This window comes from Rhinolophus sinicus, linkage group LG01 (assembly GCF_036562045.2).
Source record: "Rhinolophus sinicus isolate RSC01 linkage group LG01, ASM3656204v1, whole genome shotgun sequence".
NCBI classification, from domain to species: domain Eukaryota; kingdom Metazoa; phylum Chordata; class Mammalia; order Chiroptera; family Rhinolophidae; genus Rhinolophus; species Rhinolophus sinicus.
The window spans coordinates 116,900,025-116,927,666 of NC_133751.1; the positions used below are offsets into that span (position 1 = coordinate 116,900,025).

Below are 27,642 nucleotides of genomic sequence, written 5' to 3' on the forward strand. Positions count from 1 at the left end.
TGCCTAGCATCTGGTAGGTGCTCAAGCCAGTGGGGTTTAGCAATGCCCGTTTTCATAACTACTGGTCTGGATTTTTCCTGCTGCATTTCACTGAACTGCTGAGAGGAGCTTTCGTGCAGTAAGTTTTGATGACCACCTACTGTGTGCTGGCCAACTTGCAAAATGCTGGGACATCAGGAGGAAGATGCCACCTCCTTCCCTGCATCCTGATATGTTTGATGAGTCTGTACACAGTGACAGGAGGTCACTCCTCCTGGGAGGTCAGAACAGACATGCCCTGTGGGTGGAGCTGGACCAGTGTGGATTGGTGTGTGGACATTGACCAGGCAGGCCGGGAGTGGGCATTTCAGCAGAAGGAATGAGCCAGCACCCAGGCATGTGAAATAGAATCAGAGCCCGTGTGACCGTCAAGGGGCTCCCGTGGGACAGGCGGGATGTGGCTGTGCGAGATGATAACGTGGGATCTGGCTGCTGTGCCTGTGGCTTTGGTTCAGGCCCCGAAGAGCCCAGTGCTGTCCTCTGGGTGTGTCCCCTCCAGCAAACTCTCAGTTTATCTTGTGAGTTGACAAAAGAACTGAACAGACTGTGGAGCTGGCATGCAATTTTTGGGACATAATTATACTTTTAAAAAAAAAATGGTGCTTATCTGAAATTGAATTCTAACTAGAGTCCTGCATTTTATCTGGCTCCCCTAGGAGGATGGGACCTGGGCATGTGTGATTTTGAAAGGGTACCATGTGATTCTAATGTGCAGTCAGAGCTGAGAGTCATGAGCTAGAGGCTCCTCTGCTGCTATGAGCGAGTCCCCCCACCAAGCCCACACCGGGCCCCAGCTGCAAAGACTTCTACAGAGATGGAGCTTTCCTAGTCTTAGAAAGCCTTCCCAGGGACGCTTTTGAGATTTCCTTCTCACTCATCCTTTCTATCCATCTCACGAATGCCTCCCCCAATGGTTAAAAACCTACTTTTTTAATGTAAATTTTAAAATCTGAAACACATCTTAATTTTTAAATAATTTAAAAATTACTTTAAATAATTGTGTAATTGTGGAAGTAATTCAATATCCGGACATATTTAAATACAAAATAATAAATCATTGTTCATAACCCTCCTGTCACTCCCATCACACCGATGGCTCCTTCATCAACTTGAACTTCAAATTCTCTAACCCTGAAGACTCCCAGCCTTCCTGGAGGCCACCCGTGCCTCCATGTCCATGTCCGTTCCTCTCAGCCCTGTTGGTCTCTCATTGTGTCATGCTGACCCTTTCTTGGGAGCTCCCAAGTGCTTTTACGAACGTGGAGGAGAGAAGCCTCTCCTTTACTTCATCCCCATGTCATTTCAGAATTTCTAGAGAATCCCTCTTTCTATAATCTCTCACTGCTCCTTGGTCACAAGGAAAGACCCGGCTTCTCTAACCTGATCTTGAAGACTCTTCATTGCCCATCACTCACCAAGCAGATGAATAATAAAGCTTACTAGTGATATTGCATGTCGTAGTGTTAGTAGAAGAAGTCATAAGACAAGGAAAAGGAAGAGAGGAGAATAAACTCAAGATATGTACTGGATTTAGTCATTCACTTGTTTTTGTTGTTCTTCCTTCTAAAAATGTAGCTTTTACACTTCCCAAAACACAATTCAAAATAGTTATTTGAAAGGTGTGAAATAAAAAAAAAGCTGCATTTGTTTCAATATAAAATCATTCATATTAAAAAGAAAATTATTTGAAATCTGTTAGACCATCTGGCTTATCCAGAAGTCCTTAATCCCAATCATTCAAACAGACCCAACCCTACAGCTGGCAAGTGTCTTTTTTGCTAACTGTTTTCCCTGTTACTTGGTTTGCTTAAGAAGTTAGCACACCAGTCTGACAGAATAGAAAATCGTGTTTGTACTTCCCCTTCTGCCCCTAAGGCTATGAGTTAGATTTCAAACCCACTTATGAAGTGCTGAGATCACTGAGCAGATGGGCAAAGCCTCGGTTTGCACTGAGTGCATTAAGAGCAGGGGGAGCCGTTTCACCATTGCTGTGGTCACTAAACACTAACCAGTTGTCAGGCTTGAGCCATGCCACCTACAGAATCCTGAGCTGAAAAAGTCTAAATTTGTTGGCTTTCTTTGATTAGTCTCCAGGGCATTTATCACTTTCTATGAAAGAAACATTTAATTTAGATGACAGTTGATTTGTGTCATGGGATTTCAACCAATGGAAGGAAGAGTTATGTATGTGTTTATAGTTTCTTTGCTTTTGAAATATTAATGTTGGGGAAGATTCAATCACAAGACCTGAACTGGGGGGCTGAGGAGACGGAGCAGCAGCAGCCAGGGTGATGGATTGGGACATGCTATGGAGTATCTCCATGGGCCAGGACAGTAGGGGAGGCTGGGGGGGAGCGGTGGTGGGGCGGAGGGCGTGAAGAGAAACAGCTTTTCCTCCCTAAGCGCAAAGACAGCACAGGGGCTTGAACCGGGAGCAGGCAACTTCCTGGCTCTGCTGCCTGATGCAAAACTAGGTGAAGCAGTGACTTCCTGAAGCCCCTTTCCTGTCCTGATACCCAGAGGACAGAGGAGGTCTAACAACACAGAGGGAAGTACGCAGGAAGCCCAGCTGTTCCAGAAGATAAACAAATACTCCCTGTCCCGCAGTCACAGGAACTGGCCCCCTGCACCTCTGCACCAGGAATCCTGCATCCAGGGGCCGTGCGTGCGTGTGTGTGTGTGTGTGTGTGTGTGTGTGTGTGTGAAGGAGAGCTGCTCTCAAGTCCATGAGGATGCTCAGAAGAGTTTTTGTGTGTTGAGCACTGCCCGCTGGGAGCCATACGGGTGCAGCCTTCTGTACAGATGAGTGAGCTGAGGGTTAGAGGGTCGCAGGGAGCCAGGACTCGCACTGGAGCCTCTGGCGTCACACCCACGTGCCTGATGCCGTGCCTCTGGATGTCCCTGGGAGCACTTGAAGACGATTTCTGGAAAGAGCAGCCTGTTGATGTGCATCTGCCCTACCCGTCCCACTGCCCCAAGCAATACGCTCCCAGTGTTTAGGTCAAAATGCGCCCTCTCTTTCTTAGCACGCTTTTCAAACATGGCTCCAGGAGAAAGAAACAAATCACGATAGTATCCCTCGTAACATCAGCTAACATGTTGTGTCTACACTCATCCCACACTGTCTGAAGGCACATCTCATGCCATCCTCAGCCTCACTGGGAGATGGGCCGCCCAGCGCCCTGCCCACGAGGGGGGAAGGCAGCGTTCCTACGGTGGCCCCTCACTGGCTTGGGAGGAGGACAGAGGACACATGCTTCCTGCTCCTGTGGTGTTCCTTCCCACAGGAGGACAGAGGACACGTGCGTCCTGCTCCTGTGGTGTTCCTTCCCACAGGAGGACAGGACACGTGCGTCCTGCTCCTGTGGTGTTCCTTCCCACAGGAGGACAGAGGACACGTGCGTCCTGCTCCTGTGGTGTTCCTTCCCATAGGAATCCTTCACTGCACCTGTACCTCTTTGCTCATAAACCAGAGATCATGCTATCTCTGGGTCCATCCGGCCTCCCTTCGCTGTCCTGTGGGGAAGTGTTACTGTCTGTCTTTAGAATGCAAGCACTGAATGCTGCCATCTGGCAGGCTCTACCTGAGGCTTCGAATGGGTGTCTGAGGCAGCACAGGGCCCCTGCCACCTCCTGCTGCCCCGCCATCCTGCTGGCTTTCCCAGCACAACACAGGGCTCTGCGGATCCTCCCTGTCAAACCCGGGGAAGGAACGAGAAAAACCTTTTCCGCCTCCTGTTCACCAAATGATGAGCCTTCTGGAAATCCAATAACAAAGTGTGGTTAACTGAATCCTCATTATTTACACATGCAGCCTGATCGAGGACATTTAGTCGTGTAATTAGGTACCTAATTATGCTGAAAATGCAATTATATGATTGTTTAAGTGAATTAAGTCCTCCAGAGAGGTGGTAGGATTAACGCGCGCGATCCAGCTGGAGAGCAGGGACCACAGAGGGCATGTCAGTGTGACCCTGGCTGCACAAAGGCCGAGTGGCGTGTGCTTGAGCCACATGTGTGAGCACACGTGCACACGCATGTATGCACAGTCAGGCAAGCACGCACACACACAACACACACACAGGATGTTGGCTTTACCTCTGTGTCCCCAGGACTCTGCAAAGGCCTGCTGCATACCGGGGACTTAATGAATGACAGCCATTAATATCATTGGAAGCTCAGCGTACATCTGTGGGGTGACTTTAATGGATGAGTTGAGTCTTAGGGAGGTTATTTATTTTACATGTGAGATGCAGGTGTCTAGAATAAAATGATAAAAGAGTCAGTTGGGACATGTCAGAGGATTTTTTAATTCGACATCACTTATTCACTCACCCAGCATTGTGTCAACTGTTGAGACATAAAATTCAGTCCTTGCCCTCTAGTAGCTCAAAAATTAGTGTGCAAAGCGTTTTAAGGGTGAGTTGAACAAGTTGTTCAGCAAACTACAGCCTGCGGACTCCATCCAGCCTGGAGCCTGTTTGGGTACAGTCAGCTAGCTAAGAATGGCTTTTATATTTTTAAAGGGTTGTGAAAACAGACACACCAACAAACAAATAACAAGGAAGAATATACAACAGAGACCATGCATGGTCTGCAAAGCCTAAAATATCTGTGAGAAAGCTTGCTGCTCCTGCAGGTATATTGAAAGGAGCCCCCAGCCCTGTGCATGAGTCAGGGAAGGCTGCTTGGAGAAGATAACGTCACCTAACTCCAAGGCCGAGCAGGAGTGTGCAAAACCCAGAGTCTCTACCGCAGGGTGCAGCACCTCCGCCTCCCAGGAGCTTCCTTCCCTCCAGCCGGCCAACACACGAGAAACAACAAAAGACCAATTTAGAGGAGACCTGAAATGAGGGCTATGAGATTGCTGAGGTTCTGAAATGTCAGGCAGTGGAACTTAGACTAGATCATTAGCAGAGGAACCAACTACCATCTGCCAGATGCAGCTGGCCTGCCCCCAAACACCGAGGCAGTGGGTAGGACAGACGACAACGCCTCAGGGCCCTGTGACCTCGATGCCAGTAACTTTAGCCCTTGAATCACCAGAGAGTCTGTTCTGGGGACAGAATAACAAGGGAGAGAAGAGCACACAGACAATTCGAAGAATGCCCCAAACCTCTGACACACAGACACCACGGATGCCTGGACACCCAAGACTTCCAGTCATTCCCACCACCCCCACCCTGGCCTCCCCTGTACAGCTCAGCTCAGCCCCACTCTCCCAGTCCCTTGGCTCCCTAAAAGCTCTGTCCACTGGGACTGTAGCCCATGCCACCCCCCTTACCTCAGCCTCTTAGAACACCTTCACCCGCTGCTGGCAGTGGAAGCCTGGCTCCCTGAGGTCACTGCTGACCCTCTCAGATGGTGGCCATTCCTCTCCGCCACTCTGGTACCATTGGGTGCCGAGTGGAGGTGGTGGCCACTTCCAACACCCTGTTACTCCATCACCCTAAAGCCACTTCCTTGTAGAAGCACACGTCATCTTCTCTTCCTGCCGTCTCAAGTATTGCCTCCATCACCATCCTGTGCTGTCAACACACACGGGCGACTTATCTCAGTTGCTCCATTTGCCACCAGCCACCAGCTCTTGCAGTCACACACTAGAGCGGGACATTACTCGTGACTTCCACAGTGTCCATTTCAACCATCCTGCTCTCTGACCACTTCTGGCATTTCTAGCTCATGCCCTGTTGATTCCACATCTCCACTCCAGCAATTCCTTAGCCCCCTGGATACTCCACATCGAGTGACCTCATCACTTCCCACTGTCCCCCACCCTACATTTCCTCACTTCCTCCCCTGTGCATCTTAGATTCCATAGTCCATCATTATAATCCCTCTTATGTCCTCAACTCCTGTCAGCAATCCCTAGATAATATATTCAAATCCTGCCACTTCTCATCTCTTCCACTGAAGTCCGTCCTCTCTCCTCTGGATTTTACCATGACCCCCACCCCACCCCACCTGGTCTCCTTCCTCTACACAGCAGTCAGTCAGTTGATGTCACACTGCTCAGAATCCTCCCATGGCTCCTGTCTACCTCAGCGGAAGAGCTGAGCTTGGACAGCGCACTCAAGGCCCTCACTATCTGGCTTCCGTGAATGCTCTGACTGTATCTTCTACACCTCACCCACACTCCCGTCACTCCACCACACAGCCTCTGGCTACTCCATGAATCCACTGGGCTGCTCCATCCTAGGACCTTTGCATTTGCTGTCCCCTCTGTCAGAAACACTCTTCCAGACACCCAGTACTTCTCTCCATTGCCTTCGTCATGACTGCAATTCCCACACGGTCCCTGGCCTCTTTCCTGCTTCACTGTTTCTTAGCACTGTCTAGCATACTACATAGCTTATTTATTTCTCCTTTTAACTGTCTGTATCTCTTCTTTAGACCATAAATTCCAGGAGGACCAGAACTCTCAGCACTTTTCTATTGTATCCCCCAGGTGGTTTGCTGTTGAATGGATAGGTATATCCTCTTAACCATTTCTCCTTCTCTCCTAATGGCCCAGGCTTAGGTAAATAAATACAGACTGCTCCTGTGTACCTGAACTCAGACAGCTGACCATGGCTGGAAACACCCCACTCACACATGCACACACCCAGGCACACTCACAGACTGGTCCCACCCCAGTGCCATGATCACAAACACAAATTCTCTGTCCAGCAAACCACTACCTGCCTCTGCTCAGTTCCTTCTCCCTCTCTCCTCTCTCCAAGCGCTGGCAGTCTGAGGAGGGCTTCCCTTCAGCTTATTTTAATGAAGAAGTAGCATTTGGGACAATAGCAAGTATGGGAATCCTTTTGAGGAGCTTTGCTGTAAAGGGGAGCAGAGGAAAGTGCCAGCGGTTGGAGGGAGACAGGGCATCAAGGGAGGTTTTACTTCTAAGTTTGGAGAATAACATGCTGCCAGGGGGGATCTGGAGGGGGACAATTTGATGACACAGGAGGGAGAGGAGACCTCAGCAGTGAGGTCTATGATTGTGTGAGAGGTGATGGAATCTAGTGAACACAGAGGTCCCCGGGGCCACAGGGCAGCTGCAGACAGTGGGAAACCTATGACTGGGCCACCCAGTGCTGTGGGGTATACAGCACGATCCCCCAGACACCGCTGTGTCTGCTGTCCTCCTGCCTTACTGTTTCTTCTCGATCTCGGATGCCCAGCCCTCCTCCTCTCCAGGCCCCACCCATCAAGACCCGGGCTCAGCTCTCACTCCTCTTCTCCATTCATGCTCCCTGGGGTCTTGTCACCACCCATGGCTGTGAAAGCCATCAAGATGCTGGAGAACCCCAGCCAGGTCTCCATGCCTCACCTCTCCCCCAGACGCTATGTCCAGTGGCCTACACTGCACCTGTCCTTCACATCTAATAGGCTCCCAAGCATGACATGTCCTGCACCCAGCAGTGACTCCCACCTGCACCAGACGTCCTCCCCCAGGCTCCCCTTCCTAGTGAATGGCAACCCCATCCTTCTTGCTCAGGCCAAAACCCTGACACTTATCTTTGCACGCTCCACATCCAATCCATCAGTAAATCCTGTTATCCCCACATTTCAGGTACACCCAGAATCTTACTGTTCCTCGTTACCTGCACCACCATGGTCCTGGTCCAGGTGCTTGCCTGGACCATGGCTGTAGTGTCTCCCATCCTTATGCAGAGTCTGTCCTCCGTGCAGCAGCCACAGTGATGCACCTCAAACATTCACCGCCCATACGGCTTCTGCTGGAGGTCCGCCCTGGCCTTCCAGCCCTCTCAGAGTAAAAGCTCACTGCTCACTGTGGCTCAAGGCCACACCTTACAGCCTGTCGTGCTCTCATGCACCTCCCAGCACTTGGCCCTTTGTTTGCTCTGTTCTGGCCCCATGGTCACAACAAGACTGCCCGACCCAGCCTTCCCCTGGCTAATGTCTTCCCAGAACCCTCCTCTTCCAGGTCCCCAGAGCCCATTCCTTCCCTTATTTTCAGCCTGTGTTAGTCCTTTCTGGCTGCTATGACAGAATACTGTAGTCTGGGCAATTTCAATGACAGACATTTATTTCTCACAGTTCCAGATGCTGGGAAGACCCAGACCAAAGCACCAGCAGATTCAGTATTGGGTGAGGGCCTCTTTCCGGTGCATAGATAGCCATCTTCTCACTATGTCCTCATGTGGTGGAGGGGTGAGTGAGTTCTCTGGAGTCTCTTTTATAAGGTCACCAATTCCATTCATGAGGACTCCACCCTCATGGCATAATCATCTCGCAGTGGTCTCCTAATTCCATCACACTGGGGACTAGGTTTCAACACGTGAACTTTGGGAGGACACAGACATTCAGTCCACACCACAGCCCAGAAAGTGCCTCTGAGAGGTCCCCTGATCACCCTCTCTGAGAAAGCATGCCTCTCCTGCCCTTCTCCTTTCTTAATGTCTTTATAGCATTTATCACCACCTGGCCTTACATCATGGAGCCACGTTTTTAACTCACTGTCGCCAGCTCATTCCTCTAAAATGGAAGCCCCTGAGGGCAGGGCTTTGCTTGTCCACTGTTAGATTTCCGTCTTTAAAACAAGCAACACGAGGCCATTGGTGAACTTTTGTTGAATGGATAATTCTGGAATGAGCTTTGGAATCAAACCCCATTCCAATCCCCCACGTAACCACTGCGTGACCTCTGGCAAGTTCCCAACCTCTCTAGGCCTCAGTTTCCTCAACTGTAAAGTAAGTCATTACAACATCCACCTCAATGAGTCTTGTGAGAAATTGAAACAATGCATGCAATTATGAAGACAGCCCCAAAATGGTGGCAATTACATCATTATCCAGACCAGGAAAATGGGATTTCAGTGCAAAGAGAGAGCCTCAGGAATAGGGGTCACAAGGGAAGTGGAGGCCAGAGGGGTGACCCAGGCCTCTGGTATGAATGGGAGAGCAAACAAAGTCCACACAGATGACCCATGGGCAGGGGCCATGCTTTCATGGGATTCTGGGAAAGGTGACATTCTCTTCAGATAAAGCTTCAGAGGCAGCCAGATGTCCAGGGTCACCCCCAGGAAGAGGCTTTACAAACCTGGCCACTGTTCTATTCTAGGCTAGAGAGATGGTCCTTGGTCCCCCCGTGCCTCCCCACCCTGAACTCAGTATTGGGGAGAGCACCACTAGCTCATCTCCAGGTCGGGCATTCTATCTGGGCCTACACGTCTCACTAAGAGCACAGCCTCTCCTTACAGACGTATCTTCCTGTCACACCTGGATGTTGCCCACCATGTACGTGCTGTGACACAACAAACCTGAGAAGCTCACAGTCCTGCCAAGTGTGCCAGGGCTGTGCCTTAGAGAAGCACAGGGTGGTCATTGCCAAGGCTGCACGACACAGAAGGCTGTGTGTGTGTGTGTGTGTGTGTGTGTGTGTGTGTGTGTGTGTGTTCATGGACATGTGTGTGTACGTGCATGCATACGTGTGTGTCTATGCGTGCGTGACAGAGAGAGAGAGAGATGGGGAATGGGTCTTTTCTAATGTAGGAATTCAGTGAAAGACTCAAAGCTAAGGAAAATGAGCAGTAAATACCCTCACATTCAAAACACACCCTAGACACATCCTAAGTGGAGTTCATGCTGGCACAAGTGTGGTCACCCACAAGCTGTCATCTCAGGGAGCCAGACAGATGCCACCCAGGGCATCCCTGAGGGCAGTTGTGGGAGAAGACAGTGTTGCATTGTTCCTGCCTCTCCAAGTTTCTCTGGGCCTCTTTACACCTGAAGCTGAGTGAGAAGGGCCTGAGGGAGCCCCCAGAGCAATCAGGGCTGGTGCCCAAGAGACCCTGGCCCCCCATTCAAGGGGAGCTGTGCTGCATGGGAATTCCTGGGAGCAGGTGGCGTGGGTTCTCAGGCACTTGCCAGAAAACCGGGTCAGGGCAGCAGCTGCACACCCTAAACAGTTCCAATTGCTCAGGGCCAGGCCTGGAGGAGTCGGGCATGAACCATCTTCAGAGCACCCCCCTCGAGAGATCCCCATCCAGGCTGGGCAGGGAGCCGGTGAGGGATTGAGCAGCTGGAGGCCCTCCTGGGTTGGGGACAGTGCAGGGTGGGCATTCCTGTGCCAGTTCTTCCCTGAGCTATCACTGTGCCCTCAGAAGGAGCCTGTACACCAAAAGCCTTCCTGCCTAGATGAAACAGCCATGTCACAATTTCAGCAGAAAAAAAGATTCCCCCTCTCTTGGCATCCCCTTCCCACTGCAGCTCAAGAGGGGCCTGAGCTCAGAGCTGGCCAGGAGGGAAAAGTGAGGAGAGGAGAGCTGGCTGGGAGTGGGCCCTTTCCCTGCAGGGCGGGCTGAGCACAAGGGGGGAGGCTTTTTCTTCAATTTCATTTTATTGTGGTAAGAACACAACATGAGATCTGTCCTCTTGACGACTGTTTCAGTGTACAATACATTATATTTTACTATGGGTACGACGTTGTACAGCAGAACTCCAGGGCTATTTGTCTTGCTTAACAGAAACTCTGTACACTTCGATTAACAACTCTCCTTACCCCTTACCCCTGACCACCCCCGTCCCACTCTTTGATTCTATGAATTTGACTATTATAGATTCCTCCTATGAGTAGAATCATGCAACATTTGTCTTTCTATGACTAGTTTATTTCACTTAGGAGCTATAAAATATATGTGAGGTCAAAGCTTTTCTTTTGACTAGGCTTTTGTCTTCCCGAAAGAAACTGGAAAGTGATAGAATTCACCCACCAAGCAGCCCCTGCCAAGGGCAAACACACGGAACGTGTTTAACAGCATGGAGGAGAGGAGAAAAGCAGTGCCCATTGTAGGGCCTCTTCCTCTTCCTCAGCTGCCTCCCCTGCCACAGAGCCCTCCTCTCCACCCCTGCTCGTCTTGGTGCCTCCCTGATGCAGGCATGAGTGTAGGAGACCAGGACGGAAATGAAACTGTGAACGAGTAGTTGCTCTGAATATCTATGTGCTTAACGTGATGAGGGGGGGGTGTAAAATTAACTTGCTAACAAAGCCGTGCTATAATCCATTTGTATCTCACTTTCCTCCAAAACAACATGAAAAGTAGTGGTGGCCACCCCAGGCCAGTGTGTGGAGCTCTGGTAGACAGATAACGTTACTAAGACAAGGGCCAGATGGAAAGCTGGGTCCCCGGGATGTGGGGAAAAGAGCGAGACTCAAGGCTGGATTGCTACCCCCAGGGAAGCTGTGGACATGGTGTACGGCTGTGATCAGGGAGGCTGTAGTGCAGTGGCAGAGCCAGGCCAGGATGGCCAGGATGAATGTTCAAGGTCATTTCCAACTCACAGCTGTTATGAACCCAGCCACTGATAAGCACATGCTCACTACAATGTTAGCAATAGATTATCTTAACTCCTCTAACCCTACCCCACAGTCATTTTGGAAGAGAAGACATTCGCTTCCTTGAGGTGCAATCCCAACACTCCTGAGGTTACAGCGGTTGGCTTTACCAGAGAATAAGGATCTTTCCAGCCTGAGCTCTCTGACACCCACTCAGCTTAGTGCACCTCTCTGCAAGGCACACCCAGAGATCATTGCTTCAAGAGACCAAACCCAGCCACTTCTTTATAAATACGGAAATAGACACAGATTCCAAAAGTGCAGGGCAAAATCATTGATGGGAAATTCATTATACCTTGGAAAAAAAGAAAGAAGCAAGGGATATGTATATGGGGGCAGAAGAAACTTTTCTTTTGGCTGGTCTAATAATTAAATCTATATGAGACAAATTAACACGAGAAAGTAACCAAATTTAATTACAGATGTATGTATGGGAACCCTACATACATGAGAGAGTCAGCGGCACCATGTACATGAGAGGTTCAGAGACAGAAAGGGAAAATGAGGTATATGAGCATATACGTGACACTGAGCTCAGGATGAGAGAAGGCACCTTGGGATTTCAGAGGGGAGGAAGTCATTGCAATTAAGGGAAAAGCCCCTAATTTAAATGTTTCTAGGTAGTTAAGGGGGGGCAGAAGTTTCTCTTGAGCCTGCAGGGTCTCGATTGTCTTTAGCTCAGAAATAATCTGCAGAGCACAAAGGCACATCTTGGAGTGACTCGTTCTAAACCCCTACATGGATGGGGATGAAAAAATCAAAGATGGCTACAGGGATAAAGAAGGAAGAGATGAGGGAAATGAGGAAACAGGAGGCCAAGGGGAGAAACTGAGTCTGCGCATTTCCATCATAAGGATCTTGCCCCTGAGACTGAAGTCAGATGGACAACTGAGGCCCCCCCTTTAGAGAATTCTGGCCAGAGGACCCTCACCCCGTCTAGGAAGAGAGAGGGACCTTTCCAGTGTCTGTAGGAAGACACTGAAACCCAGCTGAGAAGCCAGCCGAGCAGGACACCATGATGACCTGAAGGAGCTCCAGAGAAGCAAAACTGAAGCCAGCAGCCCAGTGTTCTCTCACAGGCACCTCGGGCCTGGTCCCCGAGAGGCCAGATCCTCCCTTGATCTCCACCTGCAGAAACAAGCGCCTCAGTGAGGACTTCTAGAGTCAGGCCACAGCTACTTCCTCATCCGCAAGGGTAGCCCCGGAGACGGGCGAGAGGAGCTCTGGTCACGGAGGGCACCAACTCTTTCCCCACTGTGAACTTCATTTCTGGAATTGAAAACATCTGCTTGGAGTGTCTCTTTACCAGGTCAAGCGAAGCGTGTGGGAACACGAGATTCAGGTCATTCAGAGAATGTGGCTACAGTCCCGCTGTCCAGCGACGGCCCAGGTGACTTGTGTGGGGCAGGAGGATCATAGACACCCGATGGGGTGGGCTGTGGGGCAGGCAAGGCAGGCAGGGAGGGACCTGCACAGACTTCTAGTCTCAGGTCAGTTCTGAGAGCCGGTTCTGGAGACCCACTCCCACTCCTTGTCCTTAAAAGTGACACGTTTATTGTAGATGGTTTGGAAAGTACATAAAACTGTACCTTACAAGAAAATAATGCCACCATGACCCCTATTCCCCACCCACAGGCCACCACCCCGACATCTTAAGTGTAATTCCTTTCATTTTTCTAAGACTTCAAAATAATTAACATAATTTGTATTTACAGGGTCCTATTCCTTTCCCTGAAATCACACTGTAAGCGTTTCCTCTCATCACTAAGAATCGTCATGCGTCACTTCAATAACTGCATAATGTTTTATCATATGGGCATATCATAATTTACATAATCAATTCCCTAACATGGAACATTTAGATTGTTCACTTTCGTTTATTTTCCATTTTAACCCGTATTGCAATACACTTTTCTAAGCGTGAATTTTTGTTTCCATTTCAGATTATTTCTCTAGGATCAATTACGAGAAATGGAGTTTTTGACACATTTGCCAAATGTATAGGAGCATTAAAGGTGCCCGTTTTTGAGAATCCCACTTTAATGGAGCCCATGCCAACACTGCCACCAATGACAATAAGTAATACCCAAATAGCAACCGTGCAGGCACCAGGTGCTCACGCATACAAGGAACCCACACACTGGCAATGCCACAAAGCCGAGGTGCTAGGGCTGCAGCACTCCCCAAGATGGTCCAGGTGGGGTGCGGAGCTTGGTCTCTCTGCCCCTCACTCCTCCTTCTCTGTCCACTCCACACCTGGCCAACAGAGAATGCACATGTGTTCTCACCTCACAGGTATTCAGGCAGGCACCCCACTCTGAGCCCGGAAGGTGGGGCTCCCTGTGTGCCCTCATTTTCTGCACATTTAGATGGAGCTGGGGCTGGAAACTGGAGTGCCCAGGGCCTTTTGTGTTCCAGCCACTTTTGGTGGAGCTCGGAGTTGGAAAGCCAAGAAAACGCTGATAGAGATACACAGCCCCACTCTTGACTCCTCAAAATATCTCCAAGTATCCATTTACTTTGCCATTTGGGTGCCCTAGATACCTTCCTTTGGAAAAGTACCTCCCTGGGGCACCATCAGAGCCCAGGGACACTTAAATACATCAGCAGTGATTGTCCTTCTTTCTGTAGACTCACTGAAATCACTCAGCATATAAATGGTCGTCCCTGAACAGCTCAGAACACATTCAGAATTTCCAAAGCACCAGGATGAGGAAATTGTGTTACTGACCCTTGTGAGTCAGAGACCCATACCAAGGTCTTTCTGCCCAATGCCATTCACGTCAGTAGAAAGAGACTGAGTTCAGTAAAGCAGAACAGAAACTTTATTCTTTGGTCAAAAAATGGAGAAGCATGAGTTCATGGTCAAATAGCATGTTCTCCTCAACCGGGAGGAGCCTTTTGCACTTACAGGCTGTTGCGTGGAACGATTGCGTTCTCTTGGGCATGCACAGCTATCCTTCTGCTGCTCTCGGCCCCTTTGTTCACATCCCTTTTGCACGTAATGCCCCGTCAGCATCTTGGTTTTTGCACTTGGCACCTTGGTCTTTGCAGTTGGAACCCTTTTCAGTTCCTGTAAGCAAGTGTAGCTCGTGACATAGTTTAGGTGTTGAGAAATGTTAGGGTCTTTTAGATGATAAGCCAGGGACACCTGCAATCCCTGATCAGTCACTGATCACAGGGCATGTGCTCCTTCAAGATCCTGTCACAGGGCCCCTTGTCCCCTCACCCAGCTCTTCCTGGGGCCAGGCAGTCAGCAGAGGTGAAAAATGCTCAGAGTTCACTATGCCAGCTTTCCAACTATATCCGCTGGCCTCTGAAGAAAGGACACTGAGCTCAGAGTTGTGGAGGCGGCAGCTGTGACTGTCACTGCTTAGTGGCATTGCTGAGGGGGTACCGGGTCCCCAGTTCTTGCAAAGGAGTGCTGGGTAACAGCACTTGAACTGAGTGATGTGGTCTATAGCCACTCTTACGGTCACAAGCTCAGTGGTTCTCTGAGGAGAGCTCCTGGACCAGCAGTATCACTAGGAATGTGTTAGAAATACACACACTCCAGCCCACTCAGACCTGCTGACTCAGAATCTGGCGTGGTGGGGACAGTGGTCCAGTGATCTGTGCTATGACAAATCCCGAGGCAATGCTGATGTACACCCAAGTTTGAGAACCAGAGCCTTAGATGTCAGCCCACAGGAACCCTATTAAATAGGGGTTTTTCTGTCTCTATTTTGCAGATGCGAAAAAGGGGACTCCAAAGTTGAGGTTATTAGCCTGAGAAATTCCACCTGACACCATAGGTGTAATCCCACCTCAAGATGGGGAAGGTGGAACACGGTTCCACTTGAGAAGACTAATCAGATTCCTGAGGGCATTGACCTCCTTATTCCATAGGGCCTTTTGTGTACTCAGTGCTGATAAACACAGCAATCTGTTTCCTCCTTTTTCGTAAGTCAGCACATTCCTGCGAATGCTGCCATGCTCCCTTTTTTTTTTTTTTTTTTTTACACTCTGGCCCAAGAATGGAGACATAGCATTCTTTCCTTTTACTTAAACCCTATAGCTCAACTGAGGCAGACAGACTGGTCATTGTGTTCAAATAAAGCTGTTTAAAAAAAAGAAGAAGAAAAGAAAAACCCTCTGGGACAAAAGCAGGGAGATACAGGTGTGAGAAACCCCAGAACCAGATACTATGGGTTGTGGGTCACAGCCTCCTCACCTTTCTTTCCAGGCCCTTCCAGGGAACATATCCCCAAACACATGCCTAGATGTGAAACACTCCTGAGCAAGGTTCCAACATGCACACATGGAAGAGATTCCCTCCCTGACACTGCCTACAATCTGCTTCAGATTGTTGAGTTTCTGCTCTTCCCCAGTTTCCTGATGCTGGGAATGCTCTTATCAAGAGCAGAGAGGCCACATCTCCTTGGCCTCTGGCCTCAAGGGCCTCAGTGTTCCAACCACCATGCAGGGTTCCGACATGGCAGGTGTGTTGCAGCCTGCAAGACGTCAGCACCTCCAGGCATCCGTCCCGTTTCCATGCAGTAGCAGCAGGGAACACGGGAGCATGGTTGAGGAGGAGGAAAGCATGGTTAGATCATTTCACAGGGTGTCAGAGCAGCGTCATTACATTGCACAGCGTTTGGACAGCCCTAGGAATGGGGAGGTTGTTTATAAAGTGGCATGCAGGGACAGTGAGGGCAATCATGCTGACCTGGAGACCGGGAGGCACATTCTGACCAAGGTGATCAAGTTCTGACGGGCCTTGCCTGGCCAAGTACCACCTTGCCCTGTGAATTCAATCTGCGAGCCAAGTAAATGGACACATGCTTTTTGCACAGATGGGAAGGGTGGCTGTGCTGGAGGACGCAGGTAGGTTAAGCACCCCACCCCAGCATCCAACCAGCTGCTGCCTGGAGCCCAGCCCCTGACAGACAGGGACCAGGCATCATAGCAGTTAGGACCAAAAGCTCTCCTGACTACTCCCCCGTGAGCTTTCCCTCCATGTCCTTCTCTTAACACTGTGCCCAGTTCTCCTCTTGGCACTGCAGACCCCAGCTCTCAGCAGGCCCACCCGGGGACCTCGTCCTCCAGGAAGCCTTTTGTGAGAACATAAGAGAATGACCCTTTCTAAATGTACCCGCAGATGCATTTGCGTCTGTCCGCTGCACAGGAAGCTCCTTGAAGGCAGGAGCCTTGCCTTGCCTAGGGAGCACGTTGCTGGGACACAGCAAGTGCTGGAGAAAGCTCGCTGAAGGAAGGAAAGAGCAAACAGAATCATGAGCTTCCTCACTGTCGTAGAATCTGGAAGTCCTGGAGCTCAGTATGATGGTTGAGTCCCCTCTACAAAACCCCAGGCACATCTGTATTGCTCATTTTGACACTATCACACAGAGAGTGTTGGCAGTTTAACCTTTCATATAAATAGGTTGTGTCTCCTCAACCGAGTCATAAGCTTCCTGAGGACAGACCCCGTCCTCTCCACTCCCCTTAGAGCCTGGGTCTGGGCAGGTGTTCACTGCTCAGCCAGCACTGGCTGCCTTGCAAGAGAGGTGGATGGATGGGTAATAAGTTATTTATTTCTTTGGGGGCACTTGTATCCTCAGGCCAATTCTTTTCCAGTTGTAGCGTGCCTGCTACATCTTTTCAGGTCACGATAACAACAAACCATCAAAGAAAAGTAAATGTATTTGACCTTTTTCCTACCAAAAAGAAAAGTCAGTTAATAAACTTCAAATGTCAAGTGATTTCTACTTCCCTTGCATAAGGAATTTGAGGCCAGACTCTGAAGCAGAAATGAGAAAACTCCAATGCGAGCCAAGGGGAACATTCCATGACCAAAAAGTTCCTGTCCGTCCTCCGATAGCTCTCCTCCTCCTGAACCCAAGTCAGACTCACACAAAGGCCTGAGAGCACTTGGTAAGCTGACTTTTCTAAGCAGATCTGTGGGCCTCTTAAAATAGAAGGTTCTCCGTGAGTAGCACAGAGCTTGGCCACTCATCAGGCGAGAGATGTGGCTGCCACTGCACAGCTGTCATGGACACTGTATCATAGCAGGAACTCTCCGAGGATCCCACGAAAAACCTGTGTCTACCTTCATGATCTGAAGACTAAAATAATCCTCTTTCCAGAACACTCCGGCCTCCTAGTCTGAAGTCATCTTCACTTTCAAACGCATTCACTCTCCCAGAGTCCTTTGCTCTGTGCCGGAATTCCTCCCCTTTGCTGGACCATGTGGGCGATGGGACACAGGATGTGGGCACTCTCTCCACCACCCCTGAGGCTTCTGCTAATGGAAAAGCCACTAGCGGGGAGGACTGGGAGGTGTGAAGATGGAGGCTTGCAGGAAAAGAAGAGAACTTCCCAGCACAACTTCATCTGAAAACACAAGAGAAGGGAGGGTCTTGGTGGCCACAGAGGAGGGTCCCTTTTTGTCCCTGGGGCCAGCACCTGACCACTGCTCTCTGTCAACATCTGAGAAACAGCACATCCCCGTCCCCTCCCCAGGAGCCAGCTGCTGCTACAGTCCTGCATCCTGTTAGCTGTGCTGAGCTGCCAGCTGGAGCAGAGAAGGTCGCCTACATGAAAGGCAGTCCCTCCCAGGGGCTCCCAGGGGCCGCTGCCTTTGAGGAGAGGACAGGCAGCTGGCCACCCTGTGGACGTGTAGCACCAGTGGTGATTAGGCTGCAGCCAAACTGCAGGTTGCACAGGAGAAAGTTGTTCCCAGCCCTGGCAGCAGGTGCTACTGTGCTAGGGAATTTCATGTAAAAATACAAGCTCTGCCCTTTTGTGGCTCTGAGATTTCAACAAGTTTCTTGACCTCTTTGAGCATACATTTTATTCTCTGTAACTTAAAGAAAGGAGAGTGCTTCCCTTATGCTGGCTTGCTGTGGGATTAAATGAGGGAGCTTAAGTGGCAGTCTCGCCCAGTACCTCCGCCTAGTAAATGCGCAGAGAACCAGCGCAGTGCTCCTCCTCCTTCCCCACCTCCAGGATACCTAGCGTCACTTCCATAGTCTAGGAACGTTCCTCCCACACCTGGAATTTCCTGAGACCTGCATGAGCGCACTGGTCTGCCTCCCCACTCCTCCCTGCACCCAAGGACGGGGGTGAGTGTAGGAGCAGGACAGCCCTTCCCTCTCTTCTCCCTCTCCGGACCCATGGCTCACAGGAAGCTTCTGTGGTCCCTGCACTTGGCCATCTGGCCTTGGCCCTGACTTTGTGGTGAGGCCTGCACTTGAGTGGTCACATTGGAGATTCAGAAGAACAGAGTTGTCGCACAACTCAGCCACTTTACTGCCAACACCCACATGAGGTTTCCAGAAATAAACCCAAGTCTAGGTGGTCAATTAATCTATGACAAAGGAGGCAAGACTATGCAATGGGATAAATTCAATCTCTTCAATAAATGGTGTTGGGAAAAGTGGACAGATACATGCAAAGAAATGAAACTGGACCACTTTCTTACACCATATACAAGAAGAAACTCAAAGTGGATTACAGACATAAGTATAAGACATGAAACCATAAAACTCCTAGAAGAAAACATAGGCAGTAAACTCTCAGACATTACCCTTAGTAATAGGTTTACTAATATATCTCCTTGGGCAAGGGAAACAAAAGAGAAAATAAACAGATGGCACTACATCAAACGAAAGTTTTTGCAAAGCAAAGAAAATCACCAACAAAATGAAAAGACAGCCTACCGATTGGGAGAAGATATTCACCAATGATACATCTGATAAGGGGTTAATATCCAAAATATATAAGGAACTCATACAACTTAACACTAATAAAAGAAACAATCCAATTAAAAAATGGGCAGAAGACCTGAATAGACATTTCTCCAAAGAGGAAATACAGATGGCCAATAGACATATGAAATGATGCTCAATGTCACTAATCATCAGAGAAATGCAAATAAAACCACAATGAGATATCACCTCACTCCTGTCAGAATGGCGATCATCGATAAATTAACAAACAACAAGTCTTGATTAGGGTGTGGAGAAAAGGGAACCCTTGTGCACTGTTGGGGTTGCAAATTTGTGCAACCACTATGGAAAACAGTTTGGAAGTTTCTCAAAAAATATAAAATAGAACTACCTTATGACCCAACAATCCCACTTCTGGGTATTTATCCAAAGAAATCAAAAAAACTAATTTAAAAAGACATATGAACCCCTGTGTTCATTGGCATATTATTTACAATAACCAAGATATGGAAGCAACCTAAGTGGTCATTGATAGACGAGTGGATGAAGAAGAGCTGATACATATGTGCAGTGGAATATTACTCAGCCATAAAAAAGAATGAAATCTTACCAGTTAGTAGAACATGGATGAACCTAGAGGGTATTATGCTAAGTGAAATAAGTCAGACAGAGAAAGAAAAACACTATATGATTTCACTTACATGCAGAATCTAAAAAGCAAAATAAATGAATAAACAAAACAGAAACAAACTCATAGATAGAGAGGACAAATTGGTTGTCACCAGATGGGAGGGGAGTTGGGGGGAAGGGTGAAAAGGTGAAAGGGATTATTAAGAAGTACTAGTTGCCAGTTTTAAAAAATAGTCACAGGGATGTAAAGTATAGTGAATATAGTCAGTAATATTGTAATAACTATACATGGTGTCAGGTGGGTACTAGACTTATCGAGGTGAGCACTTCATAAGGTAGGTATCTAATATATATCACTATGCAATATATCTGAAACTAATATAATATTATATGTCAACTGTAGTTGGAAATAAATTTTTAAAAATAAAATAAAAACAAGTAAAATGCAGATCTGATAATAAAAACAGAAATGCTTCTTCAGATAGAAAATTCCTAACAACATCCTGGGTATTTGAGCTTGTATAACCATCTGTGCCAATTTAAGTGCTATTCTTTCTTCCTGAGCTGTGAGGCGCTAAGTGATTGAGTCAAGTCCAGAAGAGCAGACTCTGAGTCCATGAATTCTTGTATGTATGCATTCATTCCAATCAGGCATTCAGCAAATATTTATTGCCTACTATGTGTTGGATGCTAAATGACGGGCTGCATTTGTCCGCCCTGGGTCGCAGAGGCCCACATCCACTTGAACGTTCCTGCCCCTCCTGCCTCAAGTCTCAGTGCAGTGAAGGCTTCAACCGCCCCGCACCTGCCTGTCCCGCCGGCTCCCCGCCCAACTCCCAGTGTGCGCCTCCTCTCTTTGCTGACTTGAGGCCTTGTTCTGCCCTCTCCCCACCTCCAGGCTGCGTGGTCGCCCCACAGCCCCTGGCCTGGCTGTCCTGAGGTCCTCCAACCTGGAGCCTCTGCTTCACTCCACTTCTGGGTTTCCCCAAAAATGAGACCTAATCGGAAAATAAGCCCTAGCATGATTTTTCAGGATGACTTCCCCTGAACATAAGCCCTAATGCATCTTTTGGAGCAAAAATTAATATAAGACCCGGTCTTATTTTCGGGGAAACACGGTACTGTCCCTTGTGGCATCAACTGTCTCTTTCTTATCAGAAAGTGGCAACTGGCAGCTGTGCTGGGGAGAATGACCTCATTGCACTATGATTAAAGTGATTTTCTGAGCAGAAATGACTGTTATGAAATAGCCCTCTCTGTTTTAATTGTGTAGTCATTGTAATGGGAACATGGGATTTCCATGTTAACATTGATATTTCCGTGGTCTAATAAATCCTTGCTCTCTCTCGTGTCCCAGAGGAGAGAGGAAGTAACATGCAGCTTGAGATCCTAGCCCTCTGGCCAGACCACTGAGCTTCAGAAAAACACACTCAGTAACTTGGAGAGTGCCACGGGCGGCCCTTCCCACAGGGAAGAGGACGCACAGACCTATAGGAACCTCCAGATGGGAGCCCTCCGGGAGGGGTTTCAAGAGACAGAAAAGAGGTGAGAGCACAGGCTCAGCCCTGGCTGCCATTGGACCGTGTGACTATGGGCATGTCACTCTCTGAGCCTCAGTGTCCACACACGTCATGGGATTGCTGTGAAGACCACGTTATATAACAGATGGACGGCAACTAAAGGGAACACCTGGCCTGCACAGACACTCCACATTCGTGGACACTCCACACATGGTCTGGTTGTACCATTATCATGAGAAAAGCTGAGGTCAGAAAGGCAGGTGGTGCCAGCACTAAACGCAACAGTGCGGCCCACCTTCTTGCTTCTACAGGCGTCTGTAAAGCACCTGCCAGGTGCAGGCGCCACTTTCCACAGGGATACAGCAGGGAGTCCATCCCTCACACGCGTGCAGCCCCAAAGATGCCAGAACTGTGTCTGGCCCCCTGGTGGGTCACCTGTGCTCTCCACCTCTGTCCACAGCCAGGCAGAGCCTGGGCCCGGCTCATTGACCTGTGGCCAGAGGCCTGTCCACACAACACGCAGTTCCCTGTCCACTCTGGACCCCCCCATTCACTGAGCTGCTCACATGTGTGCAAAAGGTACAGACTCAGCTGAGATACTACTGGTCGGGCAACTTCCTCTCTCAACTTAGGCTCCTCTGTTCTGTTCATAGACACTGACCCCACGATGGACCAAAAGACACTGGATATCGCCGTCATTGCAGGTGAGCTGTCCTGGGGCCCTTCAAGCAGCCAGGAGGGTGAGAGGAAACACCAAGCAGAGAACCCTCCTTGGGAGCAGGGGCATGGCCAGGGCTTTCCCTCTCTCAAAAGTGGTTTCAAATGGAGATTGGAAGAGTCTGGCCCTGTAAAAAAATGTCCAGCACAGTGTCGTAGTTAGTGAGGGTGAGGTGAGAGCAGTGCCACTGAGGGCACCCATGTCAGGGCCCTCACAAGGCCATAGATCCACAGAAATCAGGAGCTGGAGTTAGAACCACTCTCATGGTGGAGGCGGCGCGGCCGGACGGACCAGGGCTCCCTGGACTCTCCTCTGTCTCCCCATCCCATCTCATTCCATCTCCTGGGCCCATGTCCCCATCCCCCATCCTAAAGCCTTGCTTTGAACCCTGCACTGGCCCCACTGGTCACCATTGGCACCAAACTGCTTTAGGAAGGACTAGATTTAGGAGGTGTAATCTACTGTTTCCTTCTGAGATGCCCACATCTCCTCAGCTCATTAACAGCTCAGGGATTTTACAATTAGATATCAATAAGTAGAGGCAGGCCCTCCAAGACTGCTGCTCAGTTCTGATGTTCTCCAGCTCATCGGACCACTGACCACTCCATTTTCTTACACAACATTATTAACATCATACAGACAGAAGTGCTGTCCTGAAGGCAGCAGGAAGTTTAGGAAATTGTTCCTTGAAGGTGGGACTTAGTAGGAAGAGTTTTAACCTCCCCATATTCTCCAACAGCCTCAAAACCCCCAAATAAACCTACATTCTGAGTCAAGGAAGAGGGCTTGCTCTGTAGCTTTAAAGCAAATGCCTAAACTTGTAACCCCCACTCCTGGGGGCCGCTTAGACCTGCTTAGACTCTCCAGTCATCGCCCTCACCCATCGCCCCAAGGCCATGACTGACTTGGTCCTATGGCACAAGCCCCCAAACCTCATCCTCCACCCCCACCCCGACTCCCCCTGACTTCAAACAGAAAGGAAGAGCTAAATGCTCCCACACCCCACGCCCTCACACTCGTCCTCTAGGATCCCCTCCCTCTGTAGTGTTTTTCTTGGCCAACCCCTGCTCCCCTGCAGACTCTTTGAAGACCCTACCTCCCAGGAGCACAGAGGAGCTGGGGCGGGGCAACAAGCAGTAAAACTGCCCTTCACCCCAACTGTCCCAGTGGCCCCAGCTCGGGACGCTGCCCATCACCTAGTCATTCCCCCCAGTAGTGCGCATCAGGCACCTTCCTGGTTTTAGGACAGTAAGTCCCATGCCCCAGGAAACCCATCTGTTGGGATTTTCCTGGTTTTAAAACTGAAAGTCCTGAGTCCCTTGAGCCCCTCAGTTTTAGGCGAACCCACACAATTGCATTATACAAATTATGCACATAGGTCTGATTTCCTCAGTGCATTGTGCCTTGTCCCCAGCAGGGACCAAGGCAGAGATGCTATTCCAGCCTCAGTCTGCAAAGTGCTGAATGGGGGGGAGGACAGAGAGAAGAGAGAGAGAAGGGGTAACTCAGATGGGCACAGATGAGGGGTGAGCAAACACAGGGCAGGGAGAAGAGTGGCAGGAATGAGCCAGCCGTCTGGGGTTGGTGTTTGCTGCAGGAACGTGTCTGTCCCGCTCCAACCCATGTGTGTCCTGAAGCCCTCCTGCAGTTCCAGAAAGAGCTGTGCCTCTCTTCCCACCTGCAGGCGTGATCGCCGCTGTGGCCTTCGTCCTGGTCGGCCTCCTCGTCCTCATGCTACACTACATGTTCCGGCACAAGGGCACTTACCACACCAATGAGGCCAAGGGCACGGAGTTTGCTGAGAGCGCAGATGTGGCCCTGCAGGGCGACCCATCCCTCCAGGATGCCGGTGACAGCAGCAGAAAGGAGTACTTTATCTGAGGGGCACCGGGCCTCACCTCCCTCAGCGCCTCTGACTCCACAACTTCACTCTGCCACCTGCACCACCACGCAGACTGCAGGAGCACCCACCTCGGCCCAAGATACGTACCCGGCCTGGGGACACTAGATGCCAGGCCAGAGAGCTGGGAGGAAAGGAGGAGGAATCGAGCCAGAAGAGGCCTCTCCCAGGGACCCCGGGATGCTGTGACCGCCCAGGAAGTCGGTTTTTGCTCTGCCAAAGGGAAAAAGTCTGGGTCTTCCTGGGCGGTGCAGGTTGTCATCAGTATGGTATGACAGCCTATGCTGGGTGTGAGTGGGGTGGGTGAGCCTGGGGTGGGGCGGGCAAGGAAGGGAGTTATCAGTACCTAACTGGGGACAATGGCATCAAATATCAATCCTTAACATTTGGGGGAACAGCAGGTGACGGAGCTAAAGGTACTTTTGTCTCCCATTGATCCAGCTCTAAGTGATTAGAAATAAATTTGTAATGTAACTGAGTACTTAGCATTACTATAATTGTCGGAGAATAAACGCCGCCCAGGCCTGGCTTTTCACCTGTGTGACTGTGTGTCTCTGATAGTTTACATGCATTGGGGGACCAGACAGTCTCCTCCTGGCTCCATTGCCAGTCCCCAGCCCAGACAGCACAAGGTCTCCTGGGCCCACTGAGGAAGGGAGGGACCCATGAGGAGCATTCCGTTTCCCCACACAGGCACCAGCTTCATGAAACAAATGTAAGGGTGGAATATCACTCTAGAAATAGGTTGCACCAGCCCCCAGGTCTCTGGCTGAAGCCCTGATTCTCTAATGCACGGTATTGGAAAACATGGACCTGTTAAACAAATATGAGTGAACCCTATCCTTCCTGTAAGAACAATGGTTGGAGCACAGACTGTAGAGCCCCACTTACTGGGTTTGGGCCCTGGGTTTGTCAACTTGCTTGACCTCTCTCACCTCAAGGCTCTCGCTCCTCTAGTGGACATGCCTCCATGATAGCAACTCTCAGGGTTGATGGCAGGGACAAGTGTGCCCTGTGCTCAGGGATGTCTTCTGACGTGGATAAGTGGTACATGATATATAGTGTGTATGTGCTGGTTAGCAAAAGTTCCTTATGGCATTACTTCTAAATGCTTCCTCAGCAGTAACCGTAATTTAAAACGAATAGCAGAGAAGGAAGATAAACTTATTAACCATCCTCTTTCATGAGAATCTCTCTCAGACCCCCAGCAGCTCAGCAATCACCCAGAGACCAGCAGCTCCAGGATTAAAGACCACAGCCTGGCTACCAGGAACTCCCTAGGGCTCAGATTTCTGGAAGCTGCACCATCTACATCTGGGAGTCAGCAAAAAGGTCCTCGGTCACTTTCCCTAGATAGATAATAGGATCCAAACTCAGTCGGGAATAGCCACCAACCAAAGGAGCTGGAAGTCATAGGGCTGTCATGGGAGAGAGAGACACAGAGAAGAAAAGAAGCAGGTGATGGAAGGAACCTAGCCAAAAGATGAGACCATTCCCTGGGTGACCCAAGCTCGCTGGCTCTCCACTGTCTCATCTATAAAATGAAGGGTTTGGCTCTATCCACATGTCCCAAACTCTGATCTATAGAATGTACTTGGCAAAATGGTGATAAACAGTCCAAACACAAAGGTGCTCCATATACAAACAGGTTTGGAAAGTGACATGTTAAGCCAAGTTAAAACCGTGCAAGGCTTCCCAGCCTCTTTAGTGTTCCATGTGTGCTGTGACTCAGGGTGGCGGTGGGTAGGGAGATGAATGCAGAGTGTGTGTGTCCAGAGATCCCATTTCTTCCCAGAATACCTACCACCAACTTGTGGACCAAGAGCTCCTCAGGACACACTTGGGAAGTACTAAATGACTTCTAACATCACTTCCCTTTGTGACATCCCTTCAGGTTTTTGAGAATATGCGGGTATGTAGCCTCGTCTTCAAGGATTATAAGCACAGATCACTGTCCAGAGCAGGTACCCAGAACCCACACATAGACATGCCTTGTTTTAAAAAAGGCTCCAGGGAAAGGATGAGCCTAGAGCCCCTGGGCCTCCCTGAGGGCTAGTGTCCTTGTGGGGAAGAGGAATGTTGGTCACCCCTCCCTCCCTCCCTCCCTCCCTCCCTTCCTCCCTCCTTCCCTCCCTCCATTCCTCTCTCCCTCCCTCTTTCCTCTGGTCCAGCAGCCCTCTGGACTTACTGCTCTCTGAGAACTGGCTCATGAAAGCCTGGCTCCCTGGCCCCTCACCTCATCTCCCTCACCTCCCCTGGTCCTCACCGTCCTTGCTTACCCAGTGTCCTGGAAAACTGTATGGAAGCACAGCCTGCTCCTGGCCCACTGGGTCCCCAGTCCCATTCAGAGGCAGATGCAGTGTGACTTGAAAGCTTCGGGTTGTCCAAGGTGACCAGTCCAGATACCACCCAGGATGGAGTTGGCATAGGCTAAATGCAGAGGCAAGGCTACCACACCAAGGAGTGAAGCAACTTAGCTGACGTGCCCATCCGTGCACAAGGGTGCATACACTCGTGCATGCAATACACACTGGTGTGCAAATAAATGGTGCACCTGCCCCTCAGGTCAGGGAGCATTCTCCTCATCTTTGATTCCTCCCCAACAACGCCCTGAAGTCTATGCAGCATGCCTCGCACATACGCATAACAATGCACACACCAAACCTCCAAGAACTCTGAAGGAGAAAAGAGGAAAGAGGAGAGGAAAGGAAGAGGGGGCCATAAAAGGGAAGGGGTGGGGAGAAGGGGGGCTAGAAGAAGAAGGAAGCAGAACTAGCACACTATGTGTGAAATCCCAGCCCTTTACACATGGTTCCTCCTTTTAGTCTCTCCGTGACACTCGCAGGTGGATGGTCTCATCCTCCCTTCAGACCTGTGCGAACAGATGGTCAGAAAGACTGACGGGTTTGTTGCAGGTCTAAGGGCCCAGAGACCAGCAGGCTAGAAAGAGGAGGCTCCTTCCTGCCACAGGCTGAGGTGAATCAGCGGGAGGGTATCAGGTGCACCAGGACTCAGGGCTGCTAGAATGACACAGTGCTGGGGTCTGAGCACCCAGGCCAGGTCTCTGCCAGCAGGATGGCCTGGCCAATGGTGACCTGGGCTCCTGTGTCAACATCCCCATTCCAGGTGAGAGCTGGCCTGGGACAGAGGCAGCTCAGAGTGGTGGTTCGTACCCAAGTGGAGTCCTAGACTATTGGTCCTTGGCAGGATGGTTAGCAGAATAAAGGTGACAAGAGCTTTCAGATCGATCATACCTCATTCACACCTCAAGCACTCAGGAACCAGCCACACAGTCACTCCTATCAAAGAGGAAAATTATTGGCTAGACGACATCATGTCAGAACATCATGGCAGATGACATCATGTCAGAACTGACCCTTCTTGACTGGTTTGTGTTTTTAAAAAGGGTTCAACCCCAAAACAAGAACATTTAATGATGAATTTTCAGATCCAGAGACAGATAGACCATGTACCTGTGTGTGTCTGATTATACAGCTGCAACCCACACACACATGTGTTAGGTACCCATCTAAGTGTGGGGATGACCTTGCTGAACCCTGCCTCAAGGGGTTCATGCTGGGTGGAGAAGGTAAACGTGAAAAACAGGGACCTAAAGTACTCTAGATGCTGTGGAGGAAGTAGCACAGATCAGTGTGGAACACCAAGGTCGGAGAGACAGTTCCCCCTGGGGGATGAGGTGGACCTAGGGGAGGCTTCAGAGGGCAAGGGAGGCCTGCCCATTGCACAGTAGACAAAGGCTGGGTTACGGAGTGTCTTGGGCCC

The 27,642-nt window shown here is 49.9% G+C and overlaps 1 protein-coding gene and 1 long non-coding RNA gene across 3 annotated transcripts in view; one reads left to right on the top strand and one right to left on the bottom strand.

Moving 5' to 3' along the window:
* Positions 1–24,394, top strand: part of GYPC (glycophorin C (Gerbich blood group)) — a 44,649-nt gene extending 20,255 nt beyond the window's left edge. Inside the window, exons 2-4 of one of the 2 annotated variants that reach the window (XM_074334953.1) lie at positions 21,079–21,266; positions 21,895–21,945; positions 23,644–24,394. In XM_074334953.1, coding sequence (XP_074191054.1) covers positions 21,909–21,945; positions 23,644–23,840 — 234 coding nt within the window. In that variant the 5' untranslated portion in view covers positions 21,079–21,266; positions 21,895–21,908 and the 3' untranslated portion in view covers positions 23,841–24,394. The remainder of the gene's footprint in view (positions 1–21,078; positions 21,267–21,894; positions 21,946–23,643) is intronic. The other variant, XM_019749094.2, reaches the window with a different exon arrangement.
* LOC141572118 (uncharacterized) overlaps positions 1–27,642 on the bottom strand; it is a 110,454-nt gene that overhangs the window by 63,940 nt on the left and 18,872 nt on the right. The window lies entirely within an intron of this gene.